This window comes from Condylura cristata, unplaced genomic scaffold (assembly GCF_000260355.1).
Source record: "Condylura cristata isolate star-nosed mole 26May11 unplaced genomic scaffold, ConCri1.0 scaffold00043, whole genome shotgun sequence".
Classification (NCBI taxonomy): Eukaryota; Metazoa; Chordata; class Mammalia; order Eulipotyphla; family Talpidae; genus Condylura; species Condylura cristata.
This window is the reverse complement of record NW_004567144.1, coordinates 1,950,811-1,978,332: the sequence shown is the minus strand read 5'-3', so window position 1 is coordinate 1,978,332 and position 27,522 is coordinate 1,950,811. Positions and strand designations below refer to the sequence as shown.

Below are 27,522 nucleotides of genomic sequence, written 5' to 3'. Positions count from 1 at the left end.
TTTTTTCTGATCCTATATTTGGTTCTCCTATAATCCTCCTGTCAGTGAAACAATATGATATTTTTCTTTTTCCCTTTGGCTTATTTCACTAAGCATGATCCCTTCTGACTCCATCTGTACTGCTGCAAATGGCATGAGTTTATCTTTCTGATTGCTAAATGGTATTCCAGTGTGTATAAATACCACATCTTGATCTAGTCATCTATTTTTGGGCATTTGAGTTGTTTATGTATGTTACATATTATAAATAGTGCTGCAATAAATATATTGGTGCAGATATCCTTTTGAATTAATGCTTTTGTGTTCTTGGGTAGATTCCTAGAAGTGGAATTGCTGGCTCATATGGTGTCTCCATGACTAGTAATTTGAGGAGCGTGCACACAGCTTTCCATAGTGGCTGGATCTGTTTGCACTCCCACCAGCAATGTAGGAGACTTCCTTTTTCACCACATCCTTCACATATTTCTTGTTGCTAGTTTTTTAACATGTTCCATTCTCACTAAGGTATTTCATTGTGGTTTTGATTTGCATTTCCATTATTATAAGTGATATTGAACATTTTTTCATATACTTGTTGGCATTTGCATTTCCTCTTTGAAAAAGTGTGTATAGATCATACCATTTTTTAATGCAATTGTTTACATTGTTTTTGAGTTGTGTAAGCTCTTTGTAGATCTTTGTGGTCAGTCCCTTACGGGTTGTATGGAGTAGAAAAAATTCTTTTTAATTAGTAGGGCATGTCTTTGTTTTGGTTAATATCTATTTTGCTTTAGAAAAGATTTTTAGTTTGGTAGAATCCCAGATGTTTATATTTCCTTCACTTTCTTTGCCTTGGGGTGAGCCTGTAAAGATGTTCCTGAAATGAATGTCATGAAGTATTTTCTGGTGTATTTTTTCCTGTTTCAAATCCTATGTTATCTTATCCATTTTGAGTTGGATTTTGTATATGGTATGAGGTTGTAGTCTCATTTCATTATTTTACATGTGGTAGTCCAGTTTTCCCAGCACCATTTATTGAACAGACTGTCCTTGTTCCAGTGCATATTCTTTGTTCCTTTGTCAAAGATTAGTTGCCCATATATGTGTCTTTATTTCTGGGTTTTCTGTTTGATTCCATTGGCCTATGTGTCTGTTTTTGTTACAGCACTATACTGTTTTAAATTTTATGGCTTTGTAGTATAGTTTTGAAGTCTGGGAATGTGATACCACCTTTCTCTGTTGTTTTAATCAGGAGAGGCTTTTGGCTATTTGAGTTTTTTGTAGCTCTATATGGATTTCATCAATATTTGTTTTATTTCTTTGAAGAATGTCATTGAGATATTTATCTGGATTGTGTTGAATCTGTAAATTTCTTTGGGAAGGATGGCCATTATGATAATGTTAATTCTTCTAATCCATGAGCTGGGGATGATGTCTTTCCATTTCTTTGTGTCTTCATCTATTTCTTTTAACGATGGTTTATAATTTTCTTTGTATAGGTCACTCACCTTCTTGATTAAGTTTATTCCCTGGTATTTGATTTTTTTCATTTTAGTTGTAAATGGGGTGGTTTTCTTAATCTCTTCTTCTTATTATTGTTTGTATATAGGAAGGCCACTGATTTTTTTGTGCTGATTTTGTATGTTCTTACTTTACTAAACTAGTTAATTATTTTAACTGGTCTTTTTTTGGAGTTTTTTGGTTCTCCATGTATATCATCACATTGTCTGAAAATAGTGATAGTTTTATTTCTTATCCCTTTCTTTTGTCTTACTGCTCTGGCTAGGACTTCCAGTATTATATTGAAAAGTAGTGATGAGAGTGGACATTCTTTCTACCCTTTTTCCTGATTTTACATGAAATACTTTCTGGTTTCACCATTGAGAATAATATTGTGTGTGGCTTTGTGATAAATGGCTTTTATTGTGTTAAGGTATGTTTGAGGACCTTCATCATGAATAGTTTGAACTTTGTCAAATGCTTTCTCAGCACCCACTGATATGATCATATGGTTCTTGTTCTTCTTTTTGTTGATGTGTTAGATTACATTAAATGATTTTTGGATGTTGAACCCTCCTTAGGCCCCTGGAACAAATTCCACTTAGTCATGGTTTATTATCCTTTTGATGCATTGCTGGATTTTGCTGACAAAGATTTCATTGAGGATTTTTGCATCAGTGTTCATTAGAGAGATTGAGCTGTAGTTTTCTTTTTTGTGTTGTCTTTGGTTTTGGTATTAGTGTATTATTGGCTCCATAGAACATATTTGTTAGTTGTTCTTCCTGTTCACTCCTCTGTTGGATTTAACATTAAGCCTTATTGAAATATTTTTCGTTGTAGTAGTTTTGGAGTCATAAATTTCTGGATATTCTGTTTGGAAAGGTTTTTTTTTTTTTAAAGTTTTATTTTATTCATACAGAACTGGGGTACAGGCCAGAGGCTCAGGGGCGGTGAGAGGCTTCACCAGAGACAGAGTGGGGAGCAGAACAGGCAGATCGACGAAGTACACTGCTGAGGGGAGCAGTGGGCGGGCCAGGAGAGGTCTGCCACGCCATGTGGTCACCTCCGGGGCAGGCAGGAATCAAACTCATGCGGAAGTGGCTTTATATTCTCAATGCTGTGTTTTAACCCGCTGCGCCACCAGGGCAGGCCTCTGTTTGGAAAGGTTTTAACTTTTCATTCATAGAGGAAGGAGAGCTTTGCGGGGTGAAGTATTCTTAATTGGCATTTTTTGGCTTGGACCTTATTAATGTCACTCCATTCTCTTCTTGCCCATAGTGTTTCTTTGGAGAGGTCTGATGTTAGCCTGATTCTTTTTCCTTTATAAGTGATCTCTTTCTTACGCTTTGTCAGCTTTGTTATTTTTAATTTGTCTTGGAGTACTGGAAGATTTACTGTTATGTGTCTTGCTATAGTTTTCCTTTTATTGTGGTAATTTGATGTTCCTCTCGCTCCCTGCATGTCTGTTTTTATTTCCTTCTTTATGTGTGGGAAGTTTTCTTCTGTTATCTCCATGAATGGTTTCTTGGTTCTATTGTCTCTCTTCTAACCTTCTGGGATTACTATAACATTTATATTTCTTTTTCTCATGGTGTCAGATACTTCTCAATGTGTTTCTTCATCTTTTTATTTCTTTTCACTTCTTTCTCATTTTTCCCTTTCTCTTTTGGTCCTTTTTATATCTGTATCTTCAAGAGTACGGATTCATTCTTCTATTTTAGCAGTTCTGTTTTTGTTGCTTTTCCCAATGTTCTTTAGCTCCTCCATTAATCTTTAAAATCTGAATTTGCTTCTTTAAGGACATAATTTCATTCTTCAGCTCATTAATTTGCATATCATTCTTTTCCTTTTTTCTCTTCATTATATTTTTTGATCATGACAATTCTTCCATGTCATTATTGTTGAGTTCTGGTGGCTGATTTTCTTTTTGTGGTGTGTCACTTCCAAGAGGGCTTATTTGTTTATTCATATTTTTCCTTCTCCCAGTTGTGTGTTCTCTAATTTGTTGTTGGCTCTGGCTCACTGTGCCACTGGTGCTGATTTGCACCTCTTTGGGGTGCTCCTGCTGGGTCATTGGGAACTGGTGCCCAGTCCAAGTTCAGCATTGCTAGGCCAGACTCCACAAGGGTGGTCATGCTGTGGATGGGTTATGTGCACTGTCTCTGAAATCACCCAATCTTCGTACGCTGCTGGTTTCTTCCCCTACATTCATGCCTTAACCTACAATGTGCAACGCGAACTGTGAATGTTGTAGGGGATTCTTGTAGACTCTAAGGCTGTTTGTGAGCACTCTCCCTAGCTGTTGCTGCTCCCACATAGCGAGGGCCTTCCTCTGGCTTCCTGATTTTACTTACTTTTCCGCAAAGGGTGTACAGGTATATGAGAGGTTGCTATCCCTCCACAACCATGTACTTGCCAGAGGGTACGCTCCTGGATCTCATTGCTCACTTTTGTTTGCTGAGGGCTCCCTCTGCCTTTCATCAGTTGCTTAGAAGTTACTCAGTAGATGAACTCTTGTTTTCAGTCATAGTCACTGGTATTTTGGGTTTTAATATGAGGGACGTTAGTTGGTCTTTGTTTATATAATAGCTGGCCTATATAGTTGTACCATAAATCACACCTGAACGCATAATGATAGACCCCAAATTCCTGCACAACCTGATTAAAATATGTACTGGTTCTTCAACATGCCATGTTATTTGGTGGTAATTTACAAATTGCTTCTTAGTCTGGAAATTGCAGATCTAGTTATACTAACTTTCTCCTGTCCTCTGTTTTTATTTTAAAAATACAGCTTCTCTTTCTGATACTATATGCTCCATCTGACAAGGAAGCTAGACTCTCACTTCCCTGTCTTGTGATAGATGAAAATTAATGCAATGGATACAAAAGGCCCAGTGCTTCTGAAATCTTCTCTAAGGCTCCCTCTTAAAGTACAACTAATACACACCCCTGAAGAACAAACCACACTTGCTACTTTGGACAGATACAACCCAACAGGATTATATGAGGACAGAACTTGACATATCGCCAACTGGCCACTAAACAAGGGATTTAATTTGGATGGGAATTTTATATATTTCCAGAACCAATCAATATCAATATTTTTAGTCCCTAGACAGGCTGTTCTTACCAGCTTCTGTGCATCAATAATTAAGTAATTTGAAGGCCTGGTCCCATGTTTTCTATGACTGCAAGTACTGAAGGAAATGTTCTGGTTTTATGACACACAAGGGCCTTTCTGGAGACAGTTTATTATGGGATTTATCCTGATGCTATAAATGCTAATTCATTTGCCTCTTATGAAATGCTTTGTCCTTGGTGTAAGTCACCGTTTCATGGATTCTTCAATTCTTTCACTTATTTTTTTCCAGATACTTTTCAGGCCTCCTGTGTCTGCTTCTGGACACATTTCTGAGTATTTATTGATTAAAATCAGACTACCAGTAATGTTTCAGAGAAGCTCCCATAGTGTTCCTTTTCTCATCTCCTCTGAAAGTATTTGATTTAAGAGACCAATATGAGAAAAAAAGACAGTAACAAAACACAATAAGCCAGCAAATTTGTGAATATTTTGGAAGGTATTATAAAGAGTTGTTTTAGTAACAAGGAACTCTTGAAGTTGAATGTTGCCAATCTAAAAGTTGTCTTCTGTTTTTTTTTTTCTTTCTTTTTCTCCAGGTACACAATGCTAGTGATTTGCTGATCAAACCCTTGGAAAATTTCCGGAAGGAACAAATAGGCTTCACCAAGGTACATATTCACCAAATGTGTAAGATATCTTTTACAGCAGTTGAGTAATACTTTGGGCTAGCATTCTTTTCTCCTCATTAGTGTGGGGTTCATTTCTATAAGAAAACTTATTCTGAAAAAAAAAAAACTTAAAAGTCTTGAATTGACTGCAGGCTATGCTATCAATAATCTCTAATTGTGGACAAGTCAGTTCTTTTTAAGCTTCATTTATCCACCTGGAAATAGTTGTAATAGTTATAATAGCTGTAATTAAAAGACGACTTGCTCTGTGCTGAGTGCTGGGTTAGATACTTTATATTTATTATCTAATTATAACCTGTGAGATTCTGATATTATTCTCATTACATGCTTCCTATGTTCCAGACCTGTGCTGAGATTTTTCCACACACTTTCTTCTTGTGAAGTAAGATATATAATGCCCATTATCCAATGAAAAAAATGAGAGTCAGAAAGGTTACTTATCTTTCCCCGCTATTTCTTTACCAGTGGAAACCACCTGTATGCCTGCAGTATTCCTCGGCATCTTCTACAGCTTCATCCTAGTGGTAAAGTTTTAGGTAGTAGAAGGAGCACTGAACCAATTACTAAAAATTTAGTACTAAAAAAGTATGTTACCGGCCCTCCCTGGTGGCGCAGCGGGTTAAAGCACTGCACTGAGAAACTAAAGCCACTTCCGCATGAGTTCGATCCCCGCCTGCCCCGGAGGTGACCACATGGCGTGGCAGACCTCTCCTGACCCGCCCGCTGCTCCCCTCAGCAGTGTACTTCGTTGATCTGCCTGTTCTGCTCCCCACTCTGTCTCTGGTGAATCCTCTCACCCTCCGCATCTCTGGCCTGTACCCCAGATCTGTATGAATAAAAAAAAAAAAGTATGTTACCAATTTATTGCCTTTCAGTTCTAGATTTGTTCCTCCATGCCTGTACTGTGATAATGAAAAGAATTCCTTTAAGCATCTCTCCTTTGCAGTGAGCAAAATGTTAAGCTTTCTCAGTAGAAGATGCTGAGGAACACTGCATGAGAAAGAGTTTCTCCTATAGTTTACAATGCTGCACGAGTAGGTCATTGTAGTGAGAGAGATATATAGGTGACCCAAGTACACATCTGTGATAACATGGTTCTTAATTGACCTTGGAACTTCTGCCTGGTTTGATCCTACAGATTTCTCAGTACGAAAACCAGCTCCCTAAAAGTCTGTCTGCCCATGCCCATGCTGCCCTTTGCTCTCGATCCCACACATAGCATCCCCAGTGACTGAAGGCCTATACTAGAGCTGCCATTCTCTGCTTCTTCCATGGGGTCTGATAAAGACTGATTGTGCCTTAGGGGGTTCCTGTTGAGGCAGATTGATCCTATAAAGCTTACTTGTACCCAAGATTGTTCTTATAATCTTGTATAACTACTCCACAAGTTGCTAATTGTTTTCTCCCACCCTCATCCCCCCCCCAAGTAATCTACTTATTTTATGATTCTAGATCATCAGGACAAACTGGCACACTTTCCTGCTATTTACTGTCTTAAATTGTATATTTCCAATGAGATCAGAAGCCTTTCAAAAATTGCTTTTGCACACCTCCTCTCAGAGTATTAAATAGAGTTTCCTTGTGTCATGTTTTTTTAAGTTCAGTATGTTTGTGTTTAATAATTATTTAGAATGTTTTCTGACCCATAATCAGACATATAATAATAGATACAGCATTGCTGTTTGCTGCCTCTGTGAATTTACTGATAGTAGCAAGTGCTTTCCTATGGATATATACACAAATCTTTTCTCACAGGAACCTCAAAACCACTGTTGAGTGTTTACAGTCACTCAACTAGGAGGTGACAGTGCTTGGATTTCAATGCAGTTTTCCTGCTTTTAAGTCTAAAGTCATTTTTCTTTATAAAAGATGTCATGTCTCTGGGCTTAGTTTCCTCAGATGCCCTTAACCATTGTTCTGTGAAACCAGACATGAAACATCAAGGTACATAGACATAAGATGTAAATAGCCTAGCTCTGCTGTTTTCAAGTTCTGTGATATGGGGCAAATACTAAACTCTTTGAGCCTTACCTATAAAATATAGATAACTATACCTATCTCACAGGGTTATTTTATGAATTATTTGAAGTAGTATATAAAACAGGCTTGCATTGAAACAAAGTTCCATTCTGTGAAGTACTTTTATTACTTCCCAAAAAATGAACAAGGAAATAGATAAGCTAGAAAATTGAAGACAATATAGCAATAGCAAATCCTCACATATTAATAATTACTGTAAATATAAATGGATTTATCTTATGAACAAAAGTCACAGAGTGCCTGCTGGGTCAGAAAACAAACCCAACTTTCTGCTATCTCTAAGAGGTAAAGTTTGAGCTCCAAATTAAACATAAACTCAAAGTAAGCGGTTGCAAAGCAATCTACAAGCAAATGAGTCCCAAACAAAGGCAAAGACAGACACACTTGATTTATGTAAAATAAACTTACTGCTAAAAAAGTATTATATGATGGTTTAATGATCATCATACAATACTTACAATAATAATATATCAAGAAGACATAAAACTCAGTAATATATATGTCCCAAGAGACAAGAGAATCAAAATATGTAAGACAGATATTAAAAAAACTGTAAAGAGGCCCTCCCTGGTGGTCCAGCGGGTTAAAGCGCAGCACTAAGAAGCTAAAGCCACTTCTGCATGAGTTCAATTCCCGCCTGCCCTGGAGGTGACCACATGGCGTGGCAGACCTCTCCTGACCAGCCCGCTGCTCCCCTCAGCAGTGTACTTCGTAGATCTGCCTGTTCTGCTCCTCACTGTGTCTCTGGTGAAGCCTCTCGCCGCCCCTGAGCTTCTGGCCTGTACTCCAGTTCTGTATGCACAAATAAATAAATCTTAAAAAAAAAAAACTGAAAAGACATTGGCAACTTACTAAGTTGTAGGAGAGTGCTGTACACTCATCAACGAAGAGATCAAGTAGGTAGCGAATCAAGAAGGAAACAGTGGCTTTACATGGGAAATTAGATCACATAGGCTTCCAAACACACTTTATGAGGCCATTGTTACTCTGATACCTTTAAGAGCAGACAAAGATATCACAAAATGGAAAACTGTAGATCAATTTTCTTGAAGAACATAGATACAAACATAGGAAACTCTTAGTAAACTGAATTCAGTGGTGTGCTAAAAGGATCATAAGAGGATCTGATAGTTGATCAATTTAATTCCCCATATCAATGAAATGAAAGAACATTTGATTTTATCAAATAAATGAAAACATTTATAACATCTACTTATGATAAAAACCTTCAAAAAGTGTGGGTCAAGGCATCTACCTAAATATAATGTAAACCATGTGAGACAAACTGACAACTAGCATCATAGCAGTGGTGACAGACAATCAGCCTTTCCTCTAAGGTCAGGCTTAAGAAAATGATATGCACTTCACCACTACTATTCAACTTTGTATTGGAAGTCCTGGCTATTGAAATTAGACAAGATACACATGCACTCACACACACACAGATTCCAAATTGGGAGAGAAGAACCAAAACTATCACTATCTGCAGATGAAATAGTAATATGCATAGAAAACTATAAGGACTCCACTAATAAATTAATAGAAATAATAAAGCAATATAGTAAATTTACAGGTTTCAAAATCAGTCATTATAGTTGCCACTCGTATATGCAAAGAAGTGATAAAAAGAGAAGGAAGGGCCCTCCCTGGTGGCGCAACAGGTTAAAGCACAATACTGCAAGCTGGCCACAGCCCATTAGTGTGAGTTTGATCCCCCCCGCCCTGGTGGTGACCCACATGGGGCAGCAGACCTCTCCTGTTTCACCCGCTGCTCCTCAGGAGTGTACTTTGTTCATCTATTTGTTCTGCTCCCCACTCTGTCTCTGGTGAGTCCTCTCACCACCCCTGCACCTCTGGCCTGTACCTCAGTTCTAGATGCATAAATAAATACATCTTTTAAAAAAAGAGAAAGAAGGAAATCTAGAAAATATTCCATTTTACTATGGTAATAAAGTATGAAATACTTAGGAGTAAAATAAAGAAAGAAAATGGGCACCTTGGGCAATGGAAATTATAAAATGCTCTTAGAAGACACAGAAGAAGACACAAACAATGGGAAGATAATCTTGTTCATGGGTTGGAAGAATTAACATTGTTAAAATGGCCTTTTCACACCAAGCAATATATCGGTTTAATGGAATCTCTGTAAAAGTTTCAGTGATAACTACTCATAGAAATAAAATAAACATTATTGAAATTATATGGATTTACAAAAGATCCAGAATAACCAAAACAATCCTGAGAAAAAGGAGGAATGGAAGTATCATGCGTCCAGACTTTGAGCTATGCTGCAAAGTTATAGAAATCTAAGAAGTATGTTATTCTAATAAAAATAGTCAGATCAATGAAATAGAATTCAGAACACAAATAAATCCTCACTTATATGGACAGTTAATTTACAGTTATTGAGCCAAGAGTATACATTGGAGAGCAAATGGTGTTAAAAACTAAAATCATAAATTATGTCAAAGTGAACAGTTAAAACATGCTGAATATAAATGTATAGGGTTACAGCAAACTAAGATCTTTTACAAAGTGAATGAAACTATCAGTAAAATGAAAAAACATCTTACTAAATGGGAAAAAATATTATTGGCACAAAATATATCTAACACAGATGTTCTACAAAGAATTTTTGGACCTCAACAACAGCATAAAAACAAAAAGCCCAATAAAATGGACAAAAGACCTTAATAGGCGTTGATCCAAAGAATACATAAAGATGGTCAATACGCACGACTAAAATGGTCATCATCATGTATCAGTTAAAGGTAAATCAAAACCTCAATGAGATTATCATCTCACACTTGTGAAATTTGTCAAGAAGACTAGGAACAAATATGGCAAGGTTTTGGAGTAAAAGGAATCCTCAAATGTTGTTGATAGGAATGTAGACTGGTTCAGCCCCTATAGGATACAGTGTAGAGATTTTTCAAAATATAGAAAAAGATGTACTGTATAATCCAGAAATTCCACTCAGTATTTTTCCAAAGAATACAAAATCACTAATTTGAAGGAATAAATGTATTCTTTTGTTCAGATCATCACTATTAAAACAGATAAATTATAGGACCAACCTAAGTGCCCAACAAGATACGTGTATTAGAAGGATGATGTATATGTAAACAACGGAATATTACTCATCTATAAGAGAGATGAACTCTTGCTATCTGTGAAAAGATAGATATGTTTTGTAGCTTATGCAAAATGAAACAAGATGAAAGAATAAAGACAAATACCACATAGCTTGTCTTATACGTGGAATACAGAGAAACAAAACAAGAAGTCGGAGAAGATCAAGTTAGTTACAAACCCTGGAAACCTGACTATAAAACTGAGACTACTTAAGGGGGAGGAGGGAGGACAAGATAGTGGAAAGAGGGCCTAATACCCTATCATAAAGGACTACGGATGTGTGGTGGTGAGTGTGGTGTGGTAGCATACACAGGAAGCTTTGGGATCCGATGTTTCTGAATTCATAGTGTTGTAATCTAACATTATACATAATTTTAAAGAAAACATTACTGCATACTGATTATTACATATTCATTATTTTAATCCATTTTAATGGAAGGAATACAATAGAACAGTAGAGCCCACCTTTCTTTTATTCGTCTTACTAATTTGAGTTTTTCAAATTTATTGTTGTAAGAATGAGTTATTTTTTATAATTAGGAAACGTGTGCTAAAAAAGCAAATAAATAAAAATTCAGCTTCGAATTCATTTTCCCCAAGAATGTTCCCTTGATTAATTCCACTGGCATTTACCAGTTTTATACTGCACTAATACATATGCATTTTGTTTGTACCATATACATTTTCATTTCTCTAAAAATAAGTTTATGTGTGTAATTATAGTATTTCTTCATGTATATAGTGTAGTCTTTATATTATATTAGTAACTTAAAAATGTAATGATCCACAAGTGTGTTTCCTGTTATGCTTCTCCTGTAATTCATGTGGTACTTTCCACAGAGTGACTGTTCACCTACTGAACCTATAATGAACCTTAAGGAATGTGGTAATGTCTGACAAAAGGAATAACCATGAAATAAATATGGCATTTTCTACACTTTTTACTGCTACGGAAAATGACTTTATTCATAGTCCTTTTAATCCTTCATAACCTTAGTATGATTAATAGATTTTTGTAACATACTTTAACAACCCTGCAAGGTCATTTGCTGTTGCTATCCCTGTTTGACACAGGCAAAGAGCAAAGAGGATAATGAGCAATTATCCCACAGGGTAGAGATTGAGAGTCAGTGACAGTGACTCCTGTATCTTGCTTTTCTTTTAGGCTTCTCCTTTTTAGCAAGCCCTTGGTGTTTCTTCTTCTATCTTATGCAGGCATATGAAACAGGCATGTTTGGGTAAATAGCTAAATGGCAGCCAATGCATTGTGAACATTAGATTGCTGAATAAGAGTCGTAGTCGGGCATACTTCATATATAGCACTTTGGTGAAATTTCATCCATAACCAGTCAATATATTGTTAAGTAAACCTGAGACCTGTTCTCATGATAAAGACTTCTTTGCAACAATAATAAATGTTATTTAAGAATAGGAGGCTTCATTTCTGGTTCCTTAAAAAAAAAAAAAAAGATTGTTCAGAAGTTGCTGAAATGTGCCATCTCCTTTTTCCTAATTTATTCTTATCTTAATGGTACTGACCCTGAATTTTGTATGTGTCACTGAAGGTGAATCTTAAATTATGATAGTGAGTTTTCTAATTCATTAATTTTCATTATTCTCGGAAACTCTAGAAAGAAATGAATAAATGTTTGCTGGTGCCCTTTTGAACAAGCTATGCATTTAAAAGCATAGTTCTCCTTTTCAAAGAGTAATACACTATCCACAGAGACCTTAAAGCACTATCTGTGCTCCCTACTTGGATCTCTAGGGATTGGTGCGAGTGAGTGAAGAATGTTACATAATTTCAAATCCCTTTTCAAGTTGGAGGAGGACAGCAGCCATCAGCAACACAGCTGATGTTGCCAGCCCAAGTAACTCCTGTTTCCTTTGATAAGAGAAGGAGCCTCAGCTTAGATTCTAGATGTGCTGAACTCTGAGAACCAGTGTCTTAAACATCTGGCAATTAGCTAGGACAGATGCTTTTCTGCTCTGGTTATCTGAATATGGTGTTCTCTAGGCATTTCACTTAGTCTTGAAGTTCCCATGCAGCTGCTTGTCTACATGTGGTTCTTTTTAAAAAGATCTGTTTCTATTTATTTATACATATAAGAATTGGGGTATAGGCTAGAGGTATAGGGGGTGAGAGGATTCACCAGATACAGGGTGGGGGAACAGACCAGGCAAATTGACTGAAATATACTGCTGAGGGGAGTGACAGGTAAGGCGGGAGAGGTATGATGCACCTTGTGGGTCACCTCCCTGGCTGAAGTGGCTGTGAATAGCCTCATAATGCTGTGTCCTCACCCCTTTTACCACCAGAGAGGCCCTACATGTGGCTCTTTTTTTAAAGAAGATTTTATTTATTTATGCATACAGAACTGGGGCACAGGCCAGAGGTGCAGGGGCAGTGAGAGGATTCACCAGAGACATAGTGGGGAGCAGAACAGGCAGATTGACAAAGTACACTGCTGAGGGGAGCAGCAGGAGAGATAGGAGAGGTGTGCCATGTCATGTGGGTCACCTCTCTGGCCAGGGATCGAACTCGTGGTGAAGTGGCAGCGGCTAGCTTCACAATGCTGTGCTTTAGCCTGTTGCACCACCAACAAGGGCCCTACATGTGGTTCTTAAGGTAGAAGAGTGAAAGCCCGTTACACTGACTTTCGGTGTATTCTATAATTCACTAAACAAATGGAAATAAAATATTCCCCAAAACAGATACTAGGAACTGTAATCTCCATAAGCAATTTATTTATTTCAACTGTTTGTGAAATCTATTGCTACTATGTTAGTTAACCTTGATATTTCTTTTCAGAACTGAAAGTAATACCAGACTTTTGGCTTCAGTCTCTTGTTCTTGCTTAGTCATGAAGTTCTTGAAGATTCATTTCCCAGTCAAGATTAGTGATGACCCCATGACTCATCTAAATTCAGTTCCTATATTAGTTGGCACAGATAAATTAATCTTATGACTGAAAGTGGATAACTAAGTATTACTTATATAAACCGAAATAATCTTGTCCAACTTGTGGATTGATCAAGTCAGATTATAAAGTTGTTAGCCAGGAGGTTTAACAGCTGTAAAGACTGCTGGTTCATGTTATTGTTAAGAAAGGAGATGTTTGCAACTTTTCCCACTATCCTTATTCTCCCAAATGAAAAATTGTATGCAAATTAAAAATTTAAGTGAAAGCCAAAAAAAAGAGAAGGCAGCTTCCTATTTGCCTGCAGCATCCATACCTATCATGATAAGACCTCCTTATAATGTTGTTCTATAATAATTTCTGTGAACAGAAATGTTATTGTAACATCCTCATATTAAAAGTGATGCAGTGGGCCCTCCCTGGTGGCGCAGCGGGTTAAAGCACAGCACCAAGAAGCTAAAGCCACTTCCACATGAGTTCGATCCCCGCCTGCCCCAGAGGAGACCACATGGTGCGTCAGACCTCTCCTGACCCGCCCGCTGCTCCCCTCAGCAGTGTACTTTGTCGATCTGCCTGTTCTGCTCCCCACTCTGTCACTGGTGAATTCTCTCACCATCCGCATCTCTGGCCTGTACCCCAGTTCTGTATGAATAAATAAATCTTTAAAAAAAGTGATTTTCTAGTTATTAAATATACTAGTAGAATTTAAGATATTAATACATATAAGCCCTCTCAAAGCATGTAGTACCCTAACTTCCTTTAATTTATCCATCTGCTTTTCTTTCTTCCATTCTCAATAACACCCACATTTTTGTTCTCTCTCAACATTTACTTAGTACTTAACTCTATAGTATGCCCTCTGCTTCTTATTTATCTCTGAGACTACAGAGATAAATGAAGCATGGTTCCTATTCTTCCTACAACATTTCTTGATTGTTTTCCTTATAAAATATGTGATGTTCTCAGGAAATATAAACAAGGTTTTTTTTTTTTAAGTTAACAACAAATGGAAATGGTATAATTTGAATGTGATTCAGTGCCTTTTCTATAGTCTAGTATAGTGTGAGCATTAGATGCAAAGGTTTTATAGGCATATCTAGGTTTGAATCTTGGCACCTCACCTCAAGTTTTGCAGTATGGTACAAGTTAGTACTCTGATTCTTCATCCATTAATTATAGATAATAATAATGATACTCAGAAGATTGCATGACAATTCTAAAAAGAAATGCACATTAAATTGCTAAAAATAAAATATGACAGATAATCCTAAATAAGTGGTAACAATTAATTGTATTGCATTTAACATGGGGTGGGGGAGATATGATTTTACTTGTAAGCATTTCCCAAAATAGTAGATGAAAAGTAGTTGATATAGTACACTTGTTGGCAAGTAGAATAATATTATTTCTACATAAATCCAGTAGTCTTATGCTGTGGTCATATCTGGACTTAATACTTGTTCTGCAACTGAGGTTGCGTGTTGACTTCATTGATTCCTTCACCAAATTTATTTAGTTCCACTAATATACCACAAAATGTATGTTTCATAAAAGGTGACCAAAATTGATGAAGTAAAGATTACATTATAGTGGTGACACATGAGGTAGAAAGCTGATAGATAAATTATTCATTAGTACGAAAACAGATATGTGATTGTAGTTAGTAATAAATGCTACAAAGACAATAAAATGTATAATTTGATAGTGATTGATCAGTTTGGGCAGACATGGCACTGGAGTCATACTAGAAAATCTCTAAAGAGTTGACATTTTATATGTGGCCTGAATATTGAAAAGAAACCATCCTTGGGGTTGCTGGAAAAAAATACTGTCTGTATTTAATACAATTTATTTAATTGTTAATCCATTGTTGGATGCTTGGATTGTTTACACCTGTTGACTGTCATGAACAATTGTGTAATAAACAATGTTGAACAAATATGTCTTTGAATACCTATTTTCAGTTCTTTGGATATACATGGAGGAGGGAAATTATTGGATGATATAGTACTTTCTCTCTGTATTTTTAAAAAGATTCATTTACTTATCCATACAGAACTGGGGTACAGGCCAGAGGTTCAGGGGCGGTGAAAGGATTCACCAGAGACAGAGTGGGGAGCAGAACAGGCTGACTGACGAAGTACACTGCTGAGAAGAGCAGAGGGTGGGTCAGGAGAGGTCTGCCACACCATGTGGGTCACCTCCGGGGCAGGGGATCAAACTCATGCTGAAGTGGCTTTAGCTTCTTAGTGCTGTGCTTAACCCGCTGCACCACCAGGGAGGGCCCTCCTTCTCTATATTTTTAAGGGAATGACAAAACATTTTCATTTGATGATTGTAATATTCACAATCTCATCAACAAGTCAGAAGGTTTCAAATATTTCCATACTTGTCAACACTATCATTTTTTTGTATTTCTTATTATAGCCATCCTAATGGTTTCTTGTAATTTTTATTACATTGCCAATGACTAATGATGTTAAGCATCTGCTCATGTGTGTTTTGGACATGTGCATATCTGAATATGTTAATAAAATTTTATTCAAATTTTATACATAATTTTTGCCTATATATTTTGATTGTATTATCTTACTCTGGTTTAGTTGTAAGAGTTCTTTATATACTATGTATACTAGACCCTGATTTATGTATAGTTTGCATTTGTTGAATTAACATTGGTTTACAGTGTTCTGTATGATTTAGGGTTATTGGATCTACCACCTTCATGTAGAGATCCCCCCCATACCCACCATCAAGACACCCAGAGTCCACCACTGGATTCCATTATGCTCCCTTTCTTACTTCATTCTTTCTCCTCCTCCTCCTGCCTCTATGATTACCTCAATACTTCAGTCATGTTTCTAGGACTTTTTTATTGGTTTGGCTTTATATGATTTTTGTTTGATTTCTCTTTATTCCACATAGTTCACACCATCTGATATTCATTTTTCCCCCTGGCTTATTTTGTTTATCAATAATCACCTTGCGTTCTGTCTGTGCTTTCGTAAATAGTAGGAATTCATCCTTTTAATAGTTGTCTACTCCTATGTCATTGGGCACTTAGCTAGTTTCCTATGTCATTGGGCACTTAACTATTGTGAATAGGGCAGCAGTAAACATAGAAGTACATATATCTCTTTAAATTAGTTTTTGTATTTTCCATGCATATTAAGTAGGAGTAGAATTGATGAGCCATGTAATATTAATAAATCCTTTTTTAATATTTTGAAAAACCTCAATACTATTTTCCATTGGGTCTATATCAGTTTAATATTCTCACTAACATTGTAAGAGGTTTCCACTTACTCCACATCTTTGCCAGCACTCATTTCTAGTCCTTTTGATGTGGGTCACTAAGGAGTGTGTGACAGTATCATTTTGTTCTTGATTCACACTTCCCAGATAGTAAATGATAATGAGCATTTTTTCATATGCCTATTCAATTTTATGTATTCTTTGGAGAAGTTCCTATTTATCTATTTTACCCATGTATTTTTGAGTGGTTTATTTGTTTTCTTTTGTTGCGTTCCATGAGTTCTTTACACATTTTGGTTAACAGCCCTTTGTCAGATAAGTTATGTGAAAAATTTTTTTCCTATTCAATAGGGTATCTTTTTGTTTCACTGATGCTTTCTTTTGTTGTGCAGAAACTTGTTTGATGTAATCACATGTGATCATCTTTGCTTTTTATCCTCTTACCTGAAGCCAATGTTGTGTAATGTTTTATTTAGTTTCTTTATATTTTTTCAGTTATATTGTATATAAGGGGGAGATGGTGGCCTATTAATATTTTCTTTTTTTTTGCATATGGCTGTCCAGTTTTCCAACACCATTTGATGAAGAGATTCTCCTTTGTCCAGAGTATATTCCTGCTTCCTTTGTCATAAATTCTTTTCCCATAAATTAGTGTGTTTATGTGGGGACACTCAAATGTTTTCCATTGGTCTGTGTATGTTTTCTTTAAAGATTTACTTATTTATGCATAAAAGATCTGGGGTGCAGGCCAGAGGGGTGGAGGTGAGGAGGTTCACTAAGAACAGAGTAGGGAGCAGAGCAGGCAGTTCTACTGATGTACACTACTGAGGGGAGCAGAAAGACAAGACAGGAGAGGTCTGCTGTACCATGTGGGTCATCTCCCTGCTAGGGATTGAACTCATGCTGCAGTTAGCTTCATAGTGCTGATACTTGTTACCCTTGCACCACCAGGGAGGCCCTGTGTCTGTTTTTATTCCAGTACAATACTGTTTTAATTATGTTAGGTTAGTAGTATAGTTTGAAGTCTGGGAGTGCAATACTGCATCTCTTCCTCTTTTCAGGATTGCTTTGTCCATTCATAGTCTTTTGTGGTTTCATGTGAATGTCAGTATTTTTTTCTTTAATCTCTTTGTAGAATACTTTTGGAATCTTTATAGGGATTGTGTTGAATCTATATATTGCTTTGAGAGGGGTAAATATTTTTTTTTAAAGATTTATTTATTTGTGCATACAGAACTGGGGTACAGGCCAGAGGCTCAGGGGTGGCAAGAGGCTTCACCAGAGACAGAGAGGGGAACAGAACAGGCAGATCGACGAAGTACACTGCTGAGGGGAGCAGCGGGCGGGTCAGGAGAGGTCTGCCACGCCATGTGGTCACCTCCGGGGCAGGCGGGAATCGAACTCATGCGGAAGCGGCTTTAGATTCTCAGTGCTGTGCTTTAACCCGCTGTGCCACCAGGGAGGGCCGAGGGGTAAATATTTTTAACAATGCTTGTTCTTCTGGTCTATGAACAGGAAATATCTTTCCATCTCCTTGTAGACACAATTTCTTTTGATAAACACTATTTCTTTTGATAATGTCTTATAGTTTTTCATATATGGGTCCAGGTCCTTTACTCATAGGCATTTATTTCTTCTTGAATTGGATTGTTTTGTAGATTTCTTTCCCTTCAAATTATTTTTGCATTTAGACATCCAACTGAGTTTATATATTCATTTTCTACTTTACTGAATTTATTTATTCATTAGTTTTGTAGTGTTGATTTTAGAACTTTCCATGTCACCAGCAAATAATGAAGTATTATTTCTGATTTGCTTATTTGTATTACTTTTGTATTTTTCCTTTTTCTGATTGCTCTAGCTAGACTTTCCATTACTATATTGAATAGAAGTGATGAAGTAGACATCTTGTTTTGTATCAGATCTTAGAAGGAAAGCTTTTAATTTTTGACCATTAAGTATGATATTGGCCGTGGATTTGCTGGATATGGCCTTTATTAGTTAAGGAATATTCCATATATCCCCAGTATATATTTTATCATAAATGGATATTGAATCTTACCAAATTCTTTCTCTGCATTTATTGTTATGATTATATGATGTTTTCTTTCCTTTTGTTGATGTGGTAAATTACATTGATTGCCTTTCGGATATTGAACAATACTTGTTTCCCTGGATCAAGTCCCACCTGTTCCTGGTGTATTATCCTTTTGATGTATTGTTGGATTTGGCTTGCTAACGTTTTCTTGAGAATATTTGCATCTATGTTCATCAGAGAAATTGCTTTGTAATACTTTTTATTTTGTAAGGTCTTTGATTTGGTATCAGAGTGATGTTTGCTTCACAAAATGTGTTTGGATATTGCCTTCTTTCTCAGTTTTTTAATAATAGTTTTAGAAGGATAGTAATGGCTCATCATAGAAGGATTGGTGGAACTCAGTAAGGAAACCATCTTGGCTTAGAGTTCCATTATTTGGTGTACTCTTGACTACTGGCTCAATTTTCTTGCTTGTGATTCATCTGTAAAGTTTTTTTTTTTCTTCCGGGTTCAACTTCTAGCATTGTATATTGCTATGAACTTCTCTATTTTCTCTAGGTTTTTGAATTTGTATAGGTTCTTGTAGTAATCCTTATGATCCTTATCATATTCTTTATTCCTAAAATGTCTCTTGTAATTTGTTCTCTTTTGTTTTTGATTGTATTTATTAATATTTCTTATTTTCATACTGAGTGATTTTTGTATATTTTGATGAACCTTCCCCCCTCCCCCGCCCCACCAAGGAATCAATGTTTGATTTCACTGGAAATTTGAACTTTGTTTTTAAATTTGTCTCTTTTTGTCTCTGCTCTAATTTCCATTACTTCCTTCTTTTTATTGGTTTTCAGTTTCATTTGTCCATCTTTTTCTAGTTTTTCAATGTGAGATATAATATTATCATTTGAGCTAAATGATATATAACAAAACCAATTTTCACCATAATCTATTTACACAATCATTTAATTAAGAGTTAAGTTCCTCTTGCATATTTCTGTTCATAAAATATTACTAAATTTCCAAATTAAGACCTCAGACATTTGTAATATTAAATCATAATTTAATATAATTAATTTATTTTCTAACCTATTTATTTCAGATCCCAATGCCCTAGAGAACACACTCATACACATACTCACAATCACATTGGTATGAATTAGATACATCAGTGAAATGAATATGCACCTCTTTCAGATATATGAAGGAAATGTGACCATTAGAACAAAAGCATACACACAGTACACACACAGTATGTATTGACACTGTGGTTACCTTGGAAACAGATTTTTTTCTCATTAATATTCTAACAAAACAATATTGAATGAAATGACATTATTTAAGACCTGTAGTATGTCTGTTAGTTTTAAATGATTTGTGGCTTTGTTCAAATGTCTTCTTTTATGATTTTCTGTTTAGATGTTTTATCCATTGTTGCAAGTAATCATTAAAGTCTAATTATTATTGTTGAATTTTCTACTTCTTCATTTGTGTCTGTGCTTTTTTAAAATATATTTTGTGGCCTTTTTGATTGTGACATATATTTTAAATTTTTATATTTGCATTATTCATTGACCCTTTAGTTAAGAAATAATCCCCATCTTTTCCTTTTAAAACAACTTGGACTTAAAGTCAATTTTATCTGCTAAAAAAGTACAGGCATTTAAACTCATTTTTGTTATTTATTTGCACTGAATATCTTTTTCTGTTTGTTTATTTCCAACCTATTTGTGTCTTTTTTCTCTGGTTATTTCCAGGTAGACAGTGAATAGTGGAGCATGTGTTAAATTTATTTCACCAACCTGTACCTTTTCATTTGAATTTTTAATTCATTTAAATCTACAGTAATTAATGATAGGGATGGACTTAATTCTGCCATTTTGTTATTTGCCTTATATATGTCTTTTGTCTTTTTGTTCCTTATTTCATCCATTATAGCCTTCATATGTTTTTAGTAGAATGTTTTAAGGATATATTATTTGTGGTTATTGTCACCTCATGGGATGGGAAAATTGGAAGTTGTACAGGATGTAGGAAAGACAACTCAAATTCCAAGTAGTGAGAGAACAACCTAAAAGGGCTTATAACTGTGGAGCACCTTCCCTTGGCCAGTCTCATATTTATTTGGTATTGAAACAGGAGATGAAGTAGAAGGGTAGGAGGCCAGATGGAAGGATGGAACAGCCACCCACTTGCTCAAGCTTGGAGGTCAGAGAGCCACCAAAAAGCTCCAAAATGCAAAACAAAACAAAAAAATTAAGGCTGTAGCTTAACAAAACACAGTAACTGATAAGAAGCCAGGTCACTGTCTGTGGGTTCTCACCTGTGCATAAAAATTGCAAGAGACCTCCAGTTTTAGGAACAACCATTGGGTTTATTTTACAAATGAGAAACAAAGAGCTAACTGTATCCATAAGTGGCTGGCTATCTCATGGAAATAGTGTCAGTGATGGTCATCACTGTTCACCAGGAGTGCTGTACAGCACTGGCCAGTAGTGACTTTTGGTCCCTCAGAGGCAGTGTCAGAGACACCCAGCATTAACAGATCTTTGTGAACAGTGTTGGACTATACCAACAACAAACAGCTCTTTGAGACAACAGGCCTAGGGCCTTTGGTGCATCTTCCAGGCAATGTCAGAAACTGGCCCAGTCTCTGACAGAGGTCTTCAGCTTCTCTTACCTCCTCGGAAGTCAGCTGCTGAATTCTTCTTTTCTTCTTTCTTCAGCAGCTGGAACTGTCTTCTCTTCTTCAGAGGCTGGAGTCAGTGGCCTTCTCCTTTGGGTGCTAGTGTCCTCTCTCTCAGGACTGGGGTAGTTGTTTCTCTCTGGCTTACTAGAATCTTGGCTTATATCATCTTTCAAGTTGTCCTGTCCACAAGTCTGACTGGACCATTTAACACCAATCAGCTCATAGCTCACAGCTGATTGCTCCATTCCACTATCCAGGAAGTACCCTGTTAACACAAAAAGTCTCCGAGAAACAGCTATCACAACTGACAAAACCGAAATTATTGAGCCCAGAAGAGCAACTGCCACAACTGACTTGTGGTGGAGCTGCAGGTTGAAAGAACACTACTCCTGCTAGTTCCTGCCACTGAGGTAGTTGGGGTCCAGTAACAGTATCAGATTCAGGGAAAGTGGGCAAGTATGTGGAGGAATGTTTAAAGGAGTGTACATGCTGGGATTTGTGTATTAGTGATGCGCATAGACTGGCACATGTTGGGGATAGTGAATAGGAGTTTGGGGGTTCCATTGTTGCTGATGGTCAAAACATCCTATTTCTATTCCCTGCTTACACTTCCTGTCAAAGTGGTCTGCTACTTATGCTAATCTGGCCATAATGTCTGTTGCTATTTTCAGTAGATATACTCATACCAAGTCTTTTGTCCTGGTGAAGGGTTCCCTGCTTGCCTCTGCCTTTTAGCTTGACCGGCAGAAACTTTGGGCACCAAGTAAAATCCTGAGAACAAGGAGGACTGGACAATCCTCGGTCACTATAAGGCTTATATTTAATACCCTAACTTCATAACAGTTGAACTTGTATAAATCAACTTACTTTCAATAACATACAAAAATTGTGTTTCTTTAAAGATATGTCCCACCTCTTTTGTTTCATTGTTCCCAAAGTACATATTTGTACCTGTGACCACAATAATGTAGACTTTATATATTTCTTTTTCAAATCACTTAATCCGATCTAATGTAATGAAGAATTACTGCTGCATTAGTTTTAGAAGTGTTATGGTAAAGCACATTTAATAGCTCTAAGGCATATATTATTAAGTATTTTAAACCTTTGTAATATCAGTTAAAGAAGTGAGAAAGTGGGTTTAGGAAACAAAAATTCAAAACTACTCTTGATTATATCTACAATTACAGTTATTTTACTGGAAAATTTTATACTTTTATATGACTTAGCATTATTATCTAATTTCTTTCCATTTCAAATTCAAGGACCACCTTTAGAATTTCTTAGAGATAAATTATTGTTTAATGAATTCCCTCAACCTTTACTTAAATGGGGATATCTTAATTTGCCCTCATTTGTGAAACAAATTTTGGACAGACATAGAATTCGTGATTTTTGTTTCTAAATAACTATATGTCAGCTTTCTGACCTCCATGGTTTCTGATGAGAAATTAACCACTAATCTTACTGGAGATTTCTCATACATAAAAAATTTTCTCCCGATGCTTCCAGAAATGACTCTTTGTCTTTTGTCAACTTGTTTAAATTATATTTCAGTGTGAGTATCATTGAATTTATCGTATTGTAGTTTATTAATTCCCTTGGCTGTAGATAGATTCATGTCTTTTATCCAATTTGGGAAATGTTTTGCTCTGGTTGATTTTCATATTACTGGATGCTTCTTACATGATAATTTGGGCATTTTGACTGTAATATTACAAACAGGTTTCTAGATTTTAGTTCCTATCTTTTATCTTTTGATATTTTATAAATTTCCAACAAATTAAAAAATGTATGCAAAATTAAACTTGGTATTCAGAATTTGTATGCATATATACTTTTATTGTTTTCCTAAGAGTCTTATATCCTGCTTTGCAAGTAGATATTCCTTCTGTTCCCCATCCATTCAACAACAGTTTTGATGAAGATTTTGATGTGAAGATAGTGATCAGATCAGAAATATTTAGAGATTCTTGATCAGAACCTCTGCTACACTTGGTACTTGTATTTAACATAACCCTGTAATGAAAGTGATTTTTTACATACACCAGAATGCTTGAAGTTCAAAGTATGCTGACGGTGGACATAATAAAATTATATCAAGGTGATATATAAAGAAGTATAAAATTTGAATAGACTTGTAACAAATAATGCAATTAATTAGTAATCAGAAATCTTTCTGAAACGGAAAGATTTCCAGTTTTCCCAGGACCATTTATTTAATTAATTTTCCTTGTTCCAATGTTTATTCTTTGCTCCTTTGTTATAGATTAGTTGACCATATGTGTGTGATTTTATTTCTGGTGTTTCAAATCAGTTCCGTTGGTCTGTGTGTCTGTTTTTGTTCCAAAGCAATTTTTTTTTCATGGCTTTGTAGTATAGTTTGAAATCTGGGGTTGTAATACCGTAATACCTCCATTTTTCCCTTTTTTAACCAGGGGAGCATTTGTTATTTGAGGGTGTGTATGTTTGTGTGTGTGTGTGTGTGTGTGTGTGTGATTCAATGTAAATTTCAGCGATATATGTTCTATTTCTTTGAAAAATGTCATTGAGATTTTCATTGGTATTACACTGAATCTGTAAATTTCTTTGGGTAGGATGGCCATATTGATGATGCTGATTCCTCCATTCCACGAACAGGGAATATTTTTCCATTACTTTGTGTCTTCTTCTATTATTACTTTTTTTTTTGCTTATTTATTTATTTCAGTGCCTTTTTTATATAATAGTTTATTTTTACATAATTTTGTTCATTTTTTCATCTGAGTTGTAATCCCCGTGGGTTTCCCATCACCAAATCACCCATGTGCCATCACCATAGTCCAATGCATTTCCCTCCCCCCACTGTTTTTGATCCCATTCCCCACTCTGCCCCCATAACCTACTTCTGATATATAGCTGTTCATTATTATTATTATTTTCTCGCCTGGTTCGTTATACTCCTGCAATGAGTGAAACCACCCGGGATTTTTCCTTTTCTTTCTGGCTTATTTCACTAAGCATGATCTTTTCCAGCTCGATCCATGTTGCTGCAAAAGACATGTGTTCATTTTTGGTTGCTGAGTAATATTCCATTGTGTATATGTACCACATCTTTTTAATCTTGTCATCCACTTTTGGGCATTTGGGCTGTTTCTATATCTTTCCAATTGTAATAAGGCAGCAAGAAACATGGGGGTGCAGGTATCTTTTTGAATCTGTTTTTGTGTCTTTTGTGTAGATACGTAGGAGTGGGATTGCTGGGTCATAGGCAAGCTCCATGTTTAGCAGTTTGAAGAACCTCCAAACAGTTTTCCATAATGGTTGTACTAGTTTGCATTCCCACCAGCAGTGCAGGAGAGTTCCTTTTTCTCCATATCCTTGAGAACATTTGTTGTTGCTAGTTATTTTAAGATGTGCCATTCTCACTGGGATGAGGTGGTATCTCATTGTGGTTTTAATTTGCCTCTCCCTTATTACAAATGATGTTGAAGATTTTTTTCATGGGCTTGTTGGTTGTCTGCATTTCCTCTTTGGAGAAGAATCTTTTTCGCTATCCTGAACATTTTTGATGGGGTTGTTTATTTTTGTGGAGTTTCGTCAGTTCTCTGTATATTTTTGTGATCAATCCTTTATCTCTAGTTTTGTGTGAGAAAATATTTCCCACTCAGTGTGATGTCTCTTTGTATTTTGTAATGTCTCTTTTGCTATACAGAAGCTCTTTAACTTGATGTAGTTCCATCTATTTAGCCTTGCCTTCACTATCGTTGCATTGGGTGTTGTATCTTTAAAGATGTCACTGAAGTGTATGTTGTGTAGTGTTTGGCCCATCTTTGCTCCTAGGTATTTTATGGTTTCCGTTCTTATGTCTAGGTCTTTAATCCACTTCGAGTTGATTTTTGTGTGTGGTGTGAGGTAGTGATCTAGTTTCTTTCTTTCTTTCTTTCTTTTTGCAAGTATCTTCCCAGTTTTCCCTGAACCATTTGCTGAACAAACTTCCTTTGTTCTATTGTATCTTCTTTGCTCCTTTGTCAAAGATTAGGTGTCCATAAACCTGTGGGCTTATATCTGGGTTTTCTATCTGAATCCATTGGTCTGTATGTCTGTTCTTGTTCCAGTACCATGCAGTTTTGATTATTATGGCTTTGTAGTATAGCTTGAAGTTTGGGATTATAATGCCTCCATTCTCTTTTTTCTTTAGTCATGAGAGTTTTGGCTACTCGAGATCTTTTGTTGTTCCATATGAATCTCATCAATATTTTTTCTATTTCTTTGAAGAATGTCATTGAGACTTTTATTGGGTGGCATTAAAATCTGTATATTGCTTTTGGTAGGATGGCCAGTTTGATGATGTTAATTTTCCCAATCCATGAGCAGGGGATGTCTTTCCATTTTATGGTGTCTTCTTGTATTTCTTTTAACAGTGTTTTGTAATTTTCTTTGTATAATTCTTTTACCTTTTTTGTTAGTTTGATTCCCAGGTATTTGATTCTTTTTGTTTTAATTGAGAAGGGGATTTTCTTTTCATTTCTGTTTCTTCTGATTGGTTGTTTGTGTATAAGGCCTCTGATTTTTTGTGTGTTGATTTTTATATCCTGCTACCTTGCTAAACTGGTTGATGGTTTTGATTAATTTCTCTATAGAGTTTTTAGGGTTTTCCATGTAGGTTAACATATCATCTGCAAATAAGGACAGTTTTACTTCTTCTTTCCCTATTTGAATTCCTTGTATATCTTTTTCCTGTCTTAATACTGTGTTTAGAACTTCCAGTGTTGTGTTAAAGAGCAGTTGTGATAGTGGACACCCTTATCTTGTTCCTGATCTCAAGGGAAAGGCTTTCAGCTTTTTTCTGTTGAGGATAATATTGGCTGTGGGTTTGTCCTATATGGCTTTTATCATGTTGAAGTATGTTCCTTCTGTTCCAAGGATTTCGAGGGCCTTAAACATAAATGGCTGTTAACTTTGTCAAATGCCTTCTCCACATCTATTGATACGACTATGTAGTTTTTATTCTTCTGTTGGTTGATGTGACGGATTACATCAATTTATTTTCTGATGCTGAACCATACTTATGCTCCTGGGATAAAGCCCACTTGGTCATGGTTTATTATTTTTTTAATGCATTGTTGAATTCTATTGGCTAAGATTTTGTTGAGGATTTTTGCATCAGTGTTCATTAGGGAGATTGGTCTGATGTTTTCTTTTTGTTTGTTTTCTTTGTTAGGTTTTGGAATTAGTGTGATGTTGGCTTTATAGAAAGTATTGGTAGTTTTACTTCTTTTTCCATTTTTTGGATGAGTCTGTGTAGAATGTGCACTAGTTCTTTTCTGAACGTTCAGTAAAATTCATTTGTAAATCCATCTGGTCCTGGGCTTTTATTTTTGGGGAGGGTTTTAATAACTTCTTCAATTTCCTTGCTTGTAATTGGCCTGTTTAGTTCTTCTGTTTCTTTGCGTAGCTTTGGGTGGTTGTAGAGTTGTAGGAATTTGTCCATTTCTGCTAAATTGTCGAGCTTGTTTACATATAGTTTTTCATAGTATTCTCTGATTATTATTTTGATTTCTGCTGGATCTGTTGTGATTTCTCTTCTTTTGTTTATGATTCTATTTATTTGTGCATTCTTTTGTTTTTTCTTTGTGAGTCTGGCTAGTGGCCTGTCTATCTTGTTTATTTTTTTTGAAGAACCAACTTTTGGTTTCTTTGATTTTTTTGAACTGTTTTTCTATCACTCATTTCATTTATTTCTGATTTGACTTTTATTATTTCCTATTTTGGGTTATCTTGTTTTTCTTTTTCCAGTTCTTTAAGGTGAGACATTAGGCTGTTTCTTTGAGTTATTTCTTGGTTCTTTATTTGAGCCTGTGTTGCTATATATTTTCCTTTTATAACTGCTTTTAATGTGTCCCATATGTTTTGGAGACTTATGTCATCATTGTCGTTCTTCTCCAGGTATTTTTTTAGTTTCTTCTTTCTTCTTCTCATTGACCCAGTGGTCCTCCAGTAGTGTGCGTTTCAGTCTCCACGTAGTAGGTGGGTTTCTTGTTCCTCATATGGTTTACTTCTAGTTTGGTTCCTTCATGGTCAGAGAAAATAGTTGGTATGATTTCGATCTTAGTGTATCTATTGGTATTTATCTTGTGACCCAATATGTGGTCAGTCCTAGAGCGTGATCCTTGTGGGTTTGAGAAAAAATGTGTACTCAGATTTTTTGGGGTGCA

The 27,522-nt window shown here is 36.0% G+C and overlaps 1 protein-coding gene across 4 annotated transcripts in view; it reads left to right on the top strand.

The window, feature by feature from the left end:
- OPHN1 (oligophrenin 1) overlaps positions 1-27,522 on the top strand; it is a 487,931-nt gene that overhangs the window by 248,156 nt on the left and 212,253 nt on the right. For all 4 annotated transcript variants that reach the window (XM_012733926.1, XM_012733925.1, XM_004694439.2 and 1 more), the window contains exon 5: positions 5,161-5,232. In XM_012733926.1, the coding sequence (XP_012589380.1) occupies positions 5,161-5,232 (72 nt within the window). The remainder of the gene's footprint in view (positions 1-5,160; positions 5,233-27,522) is intronic.